At 45.9% G+C, this 14,931-nt stretch overlaps 1 protein-coding gene across 1 annotated transcript; it reads right to left on the reverse strand.

Moving 5' to 3' along the window:
- Positions 1-2,023: 2,023 nt before the first annotated feature.
- Positions 2,024-6,113, reverse strand: CYTL1 (cytokine like 1; the record flags this gene model as incomplete). The annotated part of the gene is made up of 4 exons (XM_080941843.1): positions 2,024-2,493; positions 3,971-4,099; positions 4,332-4,376; positions 5,958-6,113. The coding sequence occupies 4 exons, from the start codon at positions 6,111-6,113 to the stop codon at positions 2,410-2,412; spliced, it is 414 nt and encodes a 137-aa protein (XP_080797969.1). The 3' UTR covers positions 2,024-2,409.
- Positions 6,114-14,931: the final 8,818 nt, after the last annotated feature.

The following is a 14,931-nucleotide window of genomic DNA, read 5'->3' on the forward strand; positions in this document are numbered from 1 at the left end:
CCCAAAGAGCAGCATCTCATTTGTTAGTTTTGAGGCCCAACGCAGGGGACCCCTAAGGAACTGAAAACCTCAGTTTTAACTGACAAGTCGAAAGTTTTCTGCTAGGAGGGGATTCTCCTTTTTGTGACCCCGAAGATTCATTAGACACAGAAGGCTCTGTCTGGATGGGTCTGACCCTCACTTGTGTTGTTTGTAACACAACCCCACCATGTTTTCAGCTCCAGCTGCACTCACATTGGAACCTCATGCCTGCCTTTGCCCCTCTATAGCTCACCGGATCTAGGCCTGCTACAGGTCCTTTTGACACCTGGAATCCTCTGAGACCCTCCCCCCATCTCCTCCTGAAATCGCATGCTCCTTCCTGCTGTCTGAGTTTGTGACCATCTCCTTGAGTAACTGTGGGAAGGAGCCTGCTATTATTATTATTTTTTTCACTTTGGTCTCTGTAAAGTGCATGCCAAGCACTTGGAAACCATAGAAGAAATGGTCAATAGACATTTGAAATACATGTTAGGCCCCGCCTCAGTGATCTGCTTCTGCTAGTGAGAGACTGAAAAGGGATTTCAGAGACTTAGCAAGACTTAGAAACTTATCTGTATGCCTGAAATCTCTTCTGTATCACCCGTTAGCAGGGCTCGATGCTAACTTGCAACCATGATAATGACCTCATTTGAACATAGGCTCTGTGCAAAGGCCATCAAATGAAGAGGGCTGGGAGCACAGGGAAGTGACAGCATTTTTACTTGAGGTCATAGTGGGTGAAGGTGGGCCCTAGGTCAACAATTTGTGTCCTGAAAGAAGAGAGATATTGGAACAGAGACAGACATGGCAAGATACCCATGTATTGAGGGGACACTGAGGTAAGTTGCTTAAGAACCACTGTGGCCACCTGTATAAATAGCCATACCTAAGAGGTTGGGAGATGCTCCAACTTCTGCTGGGGACATAGTGTCCCTTTGGATGTAACCACTGGGAACAGTTCTACATTGTATCCATAGGGAGGGTGGTACCCTGTCACAAGGCTTAGGTCTTACGTATCTGGGATGGACATTGAAGGAGTCTAACGGTGGGCTGAGTGACTTACTTTGCCATAGCAGTAGAAGGCAAGGGAGAATTCAGTGTTGGATTTTGGAGAAGACACATTCTGCTGCATCTCAGCCCAGGGCATAGCCTCTTGTACCACAAGACCATGCATTTCTCTAATGAAAAGCCACCTCTGTGTCACCTTGTTGCAGTTGGCCTATGACACTAGCAAAATGAGTGTCACCCAGGCCATCTTCAGAATGATCTGAGAACCAGAGTATCTGAGGTCCCAAGAACAGCCTGGCCTGAGCGGCTCGGATCCTGACATAACACAAGCCACACATGGGAATGCTCCCCGGACCCAGGGGCTTTGCTGAGTCTATTGCTGGGGTCCTAAGTTAAGGAAATCAGTGTGGTACCTATAGGTACCAGTGTTGGAAGAGCACGGGCTTTGGGATCACCAGGTTTGGCTTCAACCAAGCTCCCTACTCAACATCTGGTGAACTTGAGCAAGTCAAGTCAAGCCACTCAACTCGCCATTAGTTTCCTTCAATGTTCATCCCAGATGTGTAAGAGTTAAGCCTTGTGACTGGAGCATTTGTGACAAGGTACTGCCCACCTCCCACGAGTACAGTGCAATCTGTTCCTAATGGTTACATTCGAAGGGATGCTGTGTCCCTAGCAGAAGCTAGAGTCTCTCCCAGCCTCTTAGGTACAGCCATTTTATAGGATAAAACGGACCAAGACATGGGCTTGATGGAGAAGAATCAACAATTGCATCATGGGATTAGCAGGTGCTCTGAGAGAAAGTAGAGAAAAGCCATCTAAGGCTACTGTGGGGTAATACAGCAGCACCCCTGCTTCTCACAATAGAGGTTTATTTGGTTTCCATCACCCTTCAGTGAAAGGGTGGCTCGTTCACACTACATAAAAGCCTTGTAAATGCATTGCAAAAGCAGTAAAAAAAAAAAAAAAAACACTTTAAAATGAGAGGAAGGAAGGAAAGCGTGTGCAGGAAGGAAGCATAAAGCTGAGGCCCCTTTGGGTGTAAGCAGCAACAAGAAGAATGGTCCCATTATTTCATTAAAGCAGTCACAAAGCCATGGAGTTTTGTTGTTTCCCAGGTGCTTGCTCCTCAAAGAGAAGCCAGTGTGTATTTCCCTGTTTGTACCTCTTATTGTCCAACGAGACACCTAGGGGCTGAGCTTCCCACCCATGCACAAAGCATGCTCAGGGGCAGGATCCTCACTGGTCTTTCAGAAGGTAGAGAGACACATGGCAGGTCTAACAGTTGCACTAAAAGGAGGACTGGGGGGACTGTGGCTCTGTTTGGACATCTGGCCCAGCTTCAGGCCTCTGAGTTGTTCTTCTGGTCCTTCTACTGTCTTAGCTCTGCCCGTCTGGAGGACCTGTGGCCTCAGGAACTGGGTAGTCTAAGGCACTGCAATCATCTGAGAGGAATACCAAGTCCTGGAAAAGACAAGCATGCAGTGAGCAAATGCTGCTGCCGATGTCCCTGGAGCCTGCAGGCAATGCCAGGACTGCTGTCACCCTCCAAGACTGTCCAAGCATCCCTAGGGTGTAGAAATACACCTCTGTCCCCAAGGAGAGCACTGCTTCTTTGCATTCTCACTGGCATTTCCTCAGGCTTTGGTTGACCAGATGGACAGATGACTGGGTGGGTGCATAGGATGAATGGGTGCAGCCACTACAGGACAGCACCAGTTCCCAGGTCCAGCCACTTCAGCCAGTGCACACCATGCACCAGAAGGCACTCTGATAAATTCAACCCCCCCTGTTTACAACAAGCCAAGGGAATTCAGGATTAAAGAGGGATGCCACAGGAAAAAGCATCAGCAAGCTAAGAATTCTGGAGGGGAGAGCCTTACTCTGGCCAGGTTGGTGCCTTCATATACACACACAGGTGCCCGCCCCCATATACTTCCCCTCAAACTTAAACATACATATTTGCAAGGGGGAGTCTGAGGAGATAACTCAGTAGGTAAAACCATGTCCTACAAAAGCTTGAAGATCCAAGTTTAATTCCCAGGACCCATGTAAGAGGATGTGGGTAGCCAGTACTGCGGAGCACAAAGACAGGAGGATATTTGGGGTTTACTATCTGCCAGCTTAGTTCAAGGAAACAGGCAGAGAGTGTCAGAGTGAGACACTTGATGTCCCCCAGCTGGACTCATGTATATAAATGACACATTTATATTCTGTCTGTCTGTCTGTCTTTGTTTGTCTCTGTCTATGTGTGCCTCTCTCTCTCTCTCTCTCTCTCTCTCTCTCTCTCTCTCTCTCTCTCTCACACACACACACACACACACACAAATACACTCTATACACACACAGGCATATCAATTATACACACATACACACATAGGCATATCAATATTTTTTTTTTAAAGAACTTAGAATTTACAATTATATATTTAGCTACCTTGCTAGGTATCTTAGGGAAAGAGTACAAAGTATAAGATGATCAACTGTAATGGTGTGATTATTAGGACCCTCCTCCTAATATTACCAGATGGACACTTAAGCCCCCAGCTGACCTTTGATGTGTGAAGGAGGGCTCCCACAGGGAAGGAAAACCAGAGGATATAACAGTATCTGGGGCTGTGGGATCACAATGCTGGCTCTCTGTGCCTCCTTCCCAACTACCAGCTCCTCCAACTACATGCATACCAAGATGCTGCTCCTTCAGAAAGTGTCCTCTGGCTGCCTCTGGCTCGTGCCCTCTTCCTCGAGTGTCTATGGTGTGCTCTAGGAGTGAGTCACCCACCCAAGTGGCTTCCATGTGCAGGTGTGGGAGGTTTTGGGGCCCCAATCTGATTTCTGATCACTGAACAAGGGTGACTTGCTTTAGAAAGGCCGCTTGGACTGGAAGTCCCTCCCTCTGCCCTCCTTTCCAACCTTCCCACTCTTCAAGTGCCTCACGTACCCGCCTGCAAAAGGAGTTCATGATGGTGTACAGCTTCCGCACTTTGTCCTTCAGAGTGTCTACTTCCGCCATTTTCCAGCACTGAGGGGAGGCCACGAAGTCTCGCAGTTTGGCCAGCACACAGTAATTCTGAGTGGGAACAAGAGAGGTTATGGGAGAAGGAAACGGGGCAGAGAGCCAGGGACTGAGCTCATGAGTCCTCAACCCTGGCTGCCCCCTCAAGCCAGCAGCAGAGGTAGTTCACATCCACCACCCTACCCCACCCCACCCCACTCCACCCAATCCCACCCCACCCCACTCCACCCAATCCCACCCCACCCCACCCCACTCCACCCCACCCCACCAGACAACATTCTCTTACGTGGATATCCAGGTAAAGCCGGGGCAAGTACCTCACACATGAACCCTGTAGGAAGGAAGCAAGTGAACGGGATACCCATAGGGACAGCTCAGTCACAGTCTGCTCCCCGACAGCTGTCGCCAGGCAATGGTCCCAGAGCTTTTATTTTTCTTGGTGCCATGGCACCTACAGAACATCTTGTATTGTGACACCTTCTCTCCCGGAATCTTACATCAGAGCACAGCCTTTACAATAGTGTGAAATTAGGACATGATTTTACACAAACACACACGTTATAGGCATGCACAAACATACATAGGACATTCTATAGTACTGTAGATATATGGTATTTGAATATATGAAAGCTGGGTTTATAGTAGCTTGCCATATGAAGATTATATACATCAATGAATTTTATATATTTACCCATGTAAGAGCCTTAAGTTATAACATAGACAGATATAACACATCACCATAAAGAGGTGTGTGTGTCTACACAGATATAACACATCACTGTAAAGAGGTGTGTGTGTGTGTGTGTGTGTCTATATACTGAATGCCCTTCCCTCTATGTACCTCAGTGTGACCTGGGACTGGTGCCTTCCCTCTTTGCGACTCAGTTCCTCATCTGTGAACTAGAAGACTGAGTGTTTTGTCTTTCACCTGGTCCCACTCTGTGGCTCTGAGCCTCGGATCTTACCCTTTAGCACCATATGCTCCTAAGGGCAGTGTTGTATCTGTTTCCTGGCAAGAAATAAGGGCACGAGTGTCTAAAGTGTTGCAGCATGAGTTTATTGCGTGATGGGGTTAATAAGTGGCACACTAAGTCATCTGTGCTACGCTAAGCCATCCGTGCTATGTAATCCATATTTTGCCACCACCATCACCACCACTACAATGACCACTTGCAACAGAGTGGTGACTGCCCTCCAATTGCTATAACAGACATTGCCTCTAGGTGGCAGGCTCACAAATACTATTTCTCTCCCCCCCCCCACCCCCCCATGGTCTTTTGTGCATTTCCCTTTTGTTCTACAGTCTATCCTGTTTATCACGAGGTAGTAAGGAATGCAATCTAACTTGTAAAAACGAAAAGTGTTAAGATAATGTGAGCCCCAAAACTTAAGGAATGGTGGGGTCTGCTTGAAGCGGGTACAAGCAGCTGAACTTTACCCAGGCTTTTAGTGGAATCCAATGGGTTTTGCTTCTTTTAGAGATAAGCATGTAGAGGACTTTGACTCCCTCCCCTTGCAGCAGTCCTCAGGGGACTCCCCTGAATTTCTGGGGTCTTCCTCTGAGGATAGGGCTAACAGCTTTAACACTTGTCGTGTGTCCCTGTGGTCAATGGGTCTTTCAGCCCCATCACACCCAGGGAGATATGATCATCCCCATTATTTACCAGAGAAGGAAGCTGAGACAGAGGGCTGAGTAATTGCTCCATAGTCCCTCAACAGATAAGGAGTGTACCACCCCCTTAGCATACATTGTTGGTCATCAGGCTAATGAGAGAACTGAAGAAGCTATCTATCTATCTATCTATCTTTCTATCTATCTATCTATCTATCTATCTATCTATCTATCTATCTATCTATCTATCTCTATCTATCTATCTTCCCAAGGCAAAAGGCAAGGGAAGAAAGAACTCACCTTGGGCTCTGAAGCCTGCAGGCTCTGGAAATCTGCCATGATCTCATGACTCAGGGTCAGCATCCGGGAGTAGCAGGTGGGGGGCGCAGGCTGTACCATCAGAGGCCAGACCACCAGCAGCAGCAACAGCAACAGTGGCAGTGTCTTTGGTGCCATGGTGTCTGCTGCCTACTGCTGGGCCAGCTGCCCCTTTAAATAGCCGTGTGGGGGTATCGAGGGCTCAGACTCCCCACCTTTTTCCGGTGGGGCCCCTGCCAGGGCCAGGCATCCAAGGAGGGTGGGAGCAAGAATGTGACACGCTTCTAGGATCTGGGACACTGGATTCTTTTAGAAGGAAACTGTAATAAGGGGCGGGTGCATAGTTGGGAGGGGGTGGCGCTGGAGGTACCTAGAAAGGAAGCAGGCATTCACTTTCTACCAGAAATTTTTGTCATGCCAGAAAAAGCAGTTGAGAGGGTCAGAGGGGAGAGATGGAAGAATGGGAGATTGGATCAGAGGCCAGGAAGGGGCGGTATTGCCCCAGATCAGAGGAAGGACTGATCTGATCTCTTGGAGCAAAATTGGGGGTGAAAGAGGACTTGGGTGCACCTAATCCTTCCAGTCTTCTGGGCAGGACAATGTGTAGGGCTGGGGCCACCTGACTACATATTGTCATCCATAGAGCAGCCACTAAGCAGGATGGAGACTGTTGGTTGCAGCTCTGGATTTGGAGGAGAGTCTTCCTCTGAACCTCTGGCTCGTGGCTGTGTAACCACCGCTGAGTCCCCACTATGGGCTCCAGAGGACAGAGAAGGAAAAGCCTGTATCTTTTTAGGGCTGAAGCAGTATTGAAGGGGGGGAAGCACTGCACTTGGATGCCGAGGGGCAGACTGGATCCATCCCCCTTTCTGGCCACAGCCTTGGATCAATTTCTTAATTCTTCTTCACTTTGCTACCAAGTGCCATGGGATGACAAATGTCCCTAGCCCAGGCCACAGTGTGGAAGAGTCAGGATGCTGCATGGGCTGGCAGGGCTTGTGCCACACCAGGTGTCACCAAGACTTCTGAGCCTCTGCTAAAGCCCAATCTTGCCATAAGAGGGGAAGTGTTCCAAGGGGTGAGGGTGGTACTCACAGCATCCTGAATGTTGCTTAGATACCAGCACCCATCAAGGTAACTGAGGCTGCAGGTACCACGCTTCATGGTAATGCAGCATAGTGTGAGGGTAACTCTATTCTCTAGACAAGAAGAGGGTCTTTGTGGAGTATGACCCTGGGTAGTGGCGCCACAACTCCGGATCGGTCTGGCACCAAAGCCTCCTGCTTCCAGGGATTTGGCTGGAGGGAACTGCCATGTGGTGACCTCAGTGACAGAAACAGAGCATAGTGTCCTGGATGCAGGCAGGACTGAGGTAGCCACAGGGATGGATAAATACCTGGCTTCGTGTTTGTGGGAGAACTCCTCTCCAGACTTGGCGCCTCTTCCCTGTTTGTAAACAGGTGGCTTCACCCCGGGTGATGTCTGCCATCACTGCCAGTCCCTACATTTTGTTTATTTCCTGGTGTTCAAAGCCATGGCTGGAATCATAAGCTGCCCCTTCCTGTTTTGTAGGTAGCAGTGTGTTCCCTAAAACACTTCAGAATGGTGTGTGCAGGGGTGAGATCACCTAATAGTGTCTTTTCTCTGCATGTAGAGTCTGCATCCTCTGGCCTTCCTGGTGTGGGGTCTGTGTGTCTTCTGGCAAATGCATCACCTGGACATGGTCTGCAGGTCTCTTTGAAATGCCTCCAGACTTCTGGGTGTATACAACACTGACCTTAAATCCAGGACACAGAGAAAACCCAACCCAGGTTCCAAACAAGTCCCATGCAGCATTTGATGTCACATTATTCAGAAGTGAATCCTCTGTGTGTTTGAGCTGAGATACACATGTCATTGGAAGCCTTGTCCTGTTCCTCCAGGATACTAGGTGGGACCCTGAGTACAGCTTCTTTTATGATTCAGGTAAAGCTCAAAGGTGGCTTCTAGGCTGGGCATTCAGAAATCACTCTGTAAAATCATGGAGCCCTCTCTACTTCCTCAGAACTGAGTAAGTGCTTCAGACCACTTCCTGGGAAGACAGAGATGAGAAGGGACAGCCTTTGTGGAGGCCGAGGACCATTCTGGTGTATATGGGCTATTATATCCCTCCTGTGGTTTCAGGGACACCCTATGTCCTGAGCATGAGATGGTTTCTGTGTCCTTAAGGACTGTTCTTTCTTGCTTGTGTGTGTGTGTGTGTGTGTGTGTGTGTGTGTGTACATGCCTGTGCAAGTACCTGGTTATGTGCTCACTTATGTGCATGTATGCATTTGTGTGCATGTATACATTTATGTGCTTATGGAGGCTAGAAGTCAATATTGGGTCTCTTTTCCAGTGATTCTCCACTTTATTCTTTGAGGCAGGGTCTCTCATTGACCTGGAGCTCACCAATTCAGCTGGACTAGCTGGCCATTGAACTCCAGGGATTGTTGAGTCTCTTCCTTCCTAGCACTGGTATTAAATCACCACTTTTTTTATGTGGATGTTGGGTCCTCATGCATACATGGGGACTTTACCGACTGAGCCATCTCCCCAGCTAGGGAGAGCTGATGTGCATCTTGATGTGCATGAGTCTTAAGGCTGTTCTTGTGTACAGACATCAGAACACAAGTATGCTAAGAAACCTACACAACATATATAGATGCAACCACACCCACTTTACCCCTTACTCCTATCCCAGATGCCCTGGAGGCATCTGTGTTTTGGGGGAGTAGTGTTCAAACACATGCACACATACATTCTACTCAAACATCTCATCCCTACGCTTCCAAACCCTTTCCCAATAGTTCTGTGGCTCCTTTAGTAGATTGCTCCAATAATAAGGGCATCCAGGGAGTCCTTTGTATGCTGCTCAAGACCTCTCCCATCCTCACAGTGTCTTAGATGAGGTCTAGACTTCTTTGGACCTTCCCTCCTACCAAGAGTTGCTGCAGAGTGATAGAGCCTGAGGCTGGCTGAGCAGATACCACTTATGCTGTATATGTCAGGCACAATGGCAGTGCTGGATGGAATGGTGAGCCAGAGAGATGCTACTGTCTTTATAGAGGGGGCATATGGAGCAAGGAGTGTAACAGTAGAAATATTGGGCTTCAGAGCTCCTGGTCAAGTTTGTGCTACTGGCCAAGCTTGCAGCAGCTACATTCTATTTTAGACTTGAGAATGTAGAAAGTGCAGAAGTGTGTGTGTGTGTGTGTGTGTGTGTGTGTTCATGTGTGTTGATTTGAATGTCCTCCACAGGTCCACACGTTTGAACAGTTGTTTTCCAGTAGGTGGCACTGTTTAAGGGATTGTAGAGCCTTCTAGAAAGTGGGGCATAGCTGATGGAAGTCCACACTGATGGTAGGTCCTTGGCGGTTATGGTTCAGCCCAATATCCTGTCCTCTATTTACTTCCTGGCTTGTTTGCTTTGTGAGGCGCTCTGCCACAGGCTCCTACTGCTTGGCTGAGCATCTGTTTTTGCTGTGACTGTCCTGCCATGATGAATGGACTGACATATTCCAAAACCATGAGCTATGATCAGCTTTCTTCCCATGAGGGTAATGAAGGTACACACAGCCCTGTAGACTTTCAGGTATCTAGTTGCCATAGTGAGAAAAGTCACTAATGTAGGGTGGAGGCCTAGAGCTCATCATAGTGTTCATTCTGTTCACAGGAAGAAGACTCTTTTACAACTTTATTTGAAAAAACAAAGATAAATGTACAGATTTTAAGCATTTTTTGCATAAAAGTATACAATACATTTTTGTCAGTACTTGTTTTTTTTTTTTTTTAAGGTTTGATAGCGTGATTAAGATCTTACTAGTTACAATGAGCATAAAGTACATGTAAAACGAGATGTAACCTGGAAATAGTCAAAGTTTTCTTGGTGTATAAAGATTTTTTTTTTTTTTTTTTTTTTTTTTTTACAATGAGCAAACAGTACATGTAATACAGGGTATAACCTGGAATTTGTCAATGTGTTCTTGGTGGGTAAGGATTGAGCAAAACTTTTTTGTTGTTGTTGTTTTGTTTTGTTTTCTTTTTTTCTTGGACTTCACATAGTCTGTGAGTTATTTCTGGGGCAGTGCGAGCCTCTGGGGTTAGCATCCCAATATCAGTGACTGCATATTATGTCTGTTCTTTTGTGACTGGGTTATCTCACTCAGGATGATATTCTCTAGATGCAGCCATTTTCTTAAAAATTTGGTTAAGTCATTGTTTCTGGTGGCTGAGTAGTATTCCATTGTGTAAATGTACCACAATTTTTGTATCCATTCATCTACTGAAGGACATCTGGGTTCTTTCTAGCTTCTGGCTATTATAAATAGAGATGCTATGAACATTGTGGTGCATGTGTCTTTGTTGTGTATTAAAGTGTCTCTGGGGTATATGCCCAGAAGTGGAATAGCTGGGTCTTCAGGTAGTACTATGTCCAATTTTCTGAGGTATCGCCAGACTGATTTCCAGAGTGGTTGTATCAGTTTACAACCCCACCAACAGTGGAGAAGTGTTCCTCTTTCTCCTCAACCTCACCAGCATCTGTTGTCATCTGTGTTTTGGATCTTGGCCAATATAACTGGTGTGAGGTGGAATCTCAGGGTTGTTTTGATTTGCATTTCCCTGATGGCTAAGGATGTCGAGCACTTCCTCAGGTGTTTCTCAGCCATTCGATATTCCTCAATTGAGAACATTTTGTTTAGCTCTGTACCCCATTTTTTAATAGGGTTGTTTGATTCTCTGGTGTCTAGCTTTTCTAAGCAGCACACTGATCTGTAATTAGCCTTGTACTTATGAAGAGGGGGTTAAGTTGCAAAAGCTATGTCCTCAGGAATGAACTAAGGTCCTTCTCAAAAAAGGAGGCTATTTATCTTATCTTATGGGTTCATTAGAGTTTTGTATCTACTACCCTTTATACTCTGCTCATGAGCCCTCTGTTTCTAGTATGAGAGACCCCAATACAATAGATGGACTTCTAGAACCTCTAGAACCATGAACCAAATAAGATTATATTACTTGTAAATTACCTAGATTGGGGTATTTCATTACAGCTTGAGCAAATGGGTGATGGTTTTGTGTTCTCTGTCCATGATCTTGGGTTTTCAGAGCTTTGGTCTTTTTTAGCCATTCTGGAGGCTTTACTCTTGTCTGTTCAGATGGGCATACTCTAACAAATGATTCTGGTAGCCAAGGAAATGTTCTTTCCTTAGCCCCAAGGGGTTATGGGAAAGTCCTGGGAAGATGATAAGAAACAGGAAGTCACTATTTGCTCTGGCTCTGTGTAACGTAACTGGAAAACAAAACAGCATTCCCACAAGTTCTCTGTGTTCCTGTCCTTTGATGAAGACATCTAAGGTTGAAATGGCCACACAAGTATCAGTGTTTCTCTATTGTTTCATCCCCAACCAGTGAGCATCATGGCCAACGTCAGAGGGCTTCAGGGCAGGAGATGATATACTGTGTCAAAGCCAGCACTGGAGGCCGCCTCCAAGGCAAAGATCCACTTCTGGGTCTCCTTACTTTTCCTGTAATTAAAATCAGAAGCCAGTGATTGGTGGGTGGTCTCATCCTAATGGAGACAGTCAGTTGGTCCTGGGGTGGAACAGACAGTTCAGTCAGCCAGGATGCAGTTTGCAGGGCTCCTATTGATGACAGCATCCCTATGCTTGTGGGACATGTTTTGGAGCCATGATTGTGTGGCTCTTGGCAAAGCCAAGTGGAAAGTTGACCCACCCACTCCCAAGTGAAGAATAAAGACAAACAGTCAGCTCTGCAGTGGGCAGGGAGCTTTGGAAACATCATCTTTTGGAAGAAAGAACTCCAAATGCTCCCAAACATAGGTTCAGGCTCCAGTGGTCAGTGGCCACAAGACAAGTGCTTTCCCAACATTTCTCACAGTGCTGTTTCTGCAGAGAGGTTGAGGCAAAAGTCTTTCAAGAAGAGGTCTGGCTTAGCTCTGTGAAAGTCCATGGACTTGGATGTTTCAGACTTTAGTGGTGACCTCACTTCTGTCACTGTGAGACCATGGGCCTTGTCATTACTAGATTTTTCCAAATGCAGGACCTTATTTCATCAAACTCAAGCAGACATTGTGAAGATAAAACCACTAAAAAGCCATTGGATTGAGATTACCCTCTTTGAGCACTCCCTGTGGAAACCAGCCAGCAGATATGTCTTCACTCTTGCATTTAGGTCAAGATGGAACACCCTTAGGGTATTGGATAGTATAGGAGGTGATAGATATTCTACCTACCAGAAGCTTTCAGAGCCTATGTGTGACGTATGTGTGTGTATCTATCTATCTATCTATCTATCTATCTATCTATCTATCTATCTAGTGGAGACACGTATGCATGTTTGATGTATATATTATAAAATTATAGATCTCTACTGTCTATCATCTACTTGACTATTTATCTGTTATTTACATATTATCACATCTATCATTTTTATCATCTTCCTATCTGTCATCTACCTACAGATCTATTTATTATCTTCCTGTCTTTTTACCTATGATATATTTATCTGTCATCTATTTTTATCTATCTTCTATCTATCTATCTATCTATCTATCTATCTATCTATCTATCTATCTATCATCAATCATCTACCTCTCTACCTACCATCTGCATATCTGCCTACCCATGTAACTTAGTCACTGTTCTATTGCTGTAAAAAAAAAAAAAAAAAGAAAACCGTGACCATGACAACTCTTGTAAAGGAAAGCATTTAGTTGAGGCTGGCTTACAATTTCATAGGTTTAGTTCATTATCCTTATGGCAGAGAGCATGATGGTATGTAGGCTGGCATGTCACTGGAAAAGTAGCTTAGAGTTCTACATCCTGATCTGAAGGCAGTAGAAAAAGAGCAACACTGGGTCCAACTTGAACTTTTGAAACACCAAAGGCCACCTCCAGTAACACACTTTCTCCAACAAGACTATACCTACTCCAACAAAGCCACACCTCCTAATCCCTCTTAAGTAGTGTCACTCCCTAATAACCAAGGATTCAAATATATGAGCCTCTGGTGGCTATTACTAGTAAAACTACCACATCCTATATTAAGAATGGTTGATTTGAAGTAATTGGCTCATGCTTTCATGGAATCTTGGCACATTCTTAGTCATTCTAAGTTTGTGGGGCAGGTGGACAGGTGGGAAGGCTGGAAGTCCATATTGGAGCTCCTACCCCGGATACAGAGTTCTTTCCCATCAGTAGCCTCAGTTTTTACTGAGCTTCAGATCCACTAGCCAAGACTCCCTTATTTTATGGCAAGCATTCTGATTTACTCAAAATACATGATTCAAGCACTACTCTTGTCTAAAACATGCCTTCATAGAAGCCTATGGACATCTGAGTACCACAGCAGAGGGAAGTTAATGTGTAAAACTGTTCATTACACTATGTGACCCTGAGTAAGTCCCTAGCCCATTTCTGAGATTTCCGGTCTATGAGCTTCATTAACTGTGGTGTTTAGGGTCTGTTCTCTATCTGAAATGAGCTTCTATTGCCCTTAAAGGCCCCACCCACCATCAAATTACTGGATTCTTTCTGCCATGGTGGGTTGGAGGTGAGAGTTGGAAGTAACAGGCTGTGGTGTGTGCACACTACCAGAGTGGAACCTGTAGGTACAGTGAGCTTCGTTCAGTACCACACCCAGCTTTCAACCTCTAGGGGGTGCTTGATCTCTAACTGACTCCATAAGTTGTGCTGTGAGGACTGAAGTGGGGCTCCCAGGTTATATACAGACAAGGACACTCCCCAAAGTCAGCCTCCCAGCACAGTGTCTTTAGAGCACCTAGAATACTTGCAAGGGTGATGGTCCTGCCTCATGTTAGACGGTGTAAAGGCTGGGTCACGTTTTTGCTTTGTCTGTATGAAGTTGGATGATGTACCCAACACTTTGCTCTCAACGTGTGGACAGCTCTGACAATCTGAGTAGGCAGGTCTGGGTGTCTGTGCCATAGATGGCCTTCTCTAGCTGGAACTCGAGGCCAAAACTATATGCCAGAGCATCTACCTTTTAAGACAGTCTTACAATTTTTATTTTAATATGTATGAGTGTTTCTGACTGAAGGCATATCTGTGTGATTATTGCCTGGAGAGGTCATAAGCTTTTTCATGAGAGGATTTCAGATCCCACCGAGTGGATCCTGGGAATCAAACCTGGGTCCTCTGGAAGAGCAGGCAAGTGCTTTTCACCACTGAGCCATCTCTCCACCCTTGAAGCATCCATCTTTAATGATGCCTTTTGTAACAAATGGGATCCAAACAAGTACTGCACACTGTGAAGGATGCTTAGAGCTGCACTGTCTCCTCCACACTTAAGAAAAAAAATGCACTGCAGTAAATCATGCACGGCATGAAACTTCCCACGCTTCCACCTTTTCCTTCTGGGACATCTCCAGAGCCTTTGCTTTTTTCCTGACTAAAGCCTGCTCCCATGAAACACAAACCCCACCTCACCCCTGCTGCTTCTCTGTAGCTCCTGGCGATGGCTGTAGTATTTTTAATATTTTAGAGGTCCAGTTTGACTTAAAAGCTAAAACTCCAACTCTGAACATCAAATGTCCTCATGAGTCTGCCCATTCTGCCTGTTTCTAAAGGGTGTCTTCCTGGTTTCTTCTCAGTTAAATGGCGGCAGCACTGGTCCCCACGCAGGCCTAGAAAGGGGTTGAAAAAGCTTCCTTGGTTTACCATTTGTCCACAATAGTTATGGCACTATTAGGGGGTGTCACACACGCATGTGCACACATATGCATGCACACACACATGCTTGTGTGTGCTTCACTCTGAGCAGCAACACTACCCTTGATGAGGGTAGTAAACATACCTCTGGCCTGTCCTTATCATTGATTATAAAATCATGCTAACAAACTTTTGAGCCGACTTACTAGTCCATTATACACAAATCCTCCAATCAGTGCCTAGTGTAG

Source organism: Micromys minutus, assembly GCF_963924665.1.
Source record: "Micromys minutus genome assembly, chromosome: 1".
In the NCBI taxonomy this organism is placed as follows: domain Eukaryota; kingdom Metazoa; phylum Chordata; class Mammalia; order Rodentia; family Muridae; genus Micromys; species Micromys minutus.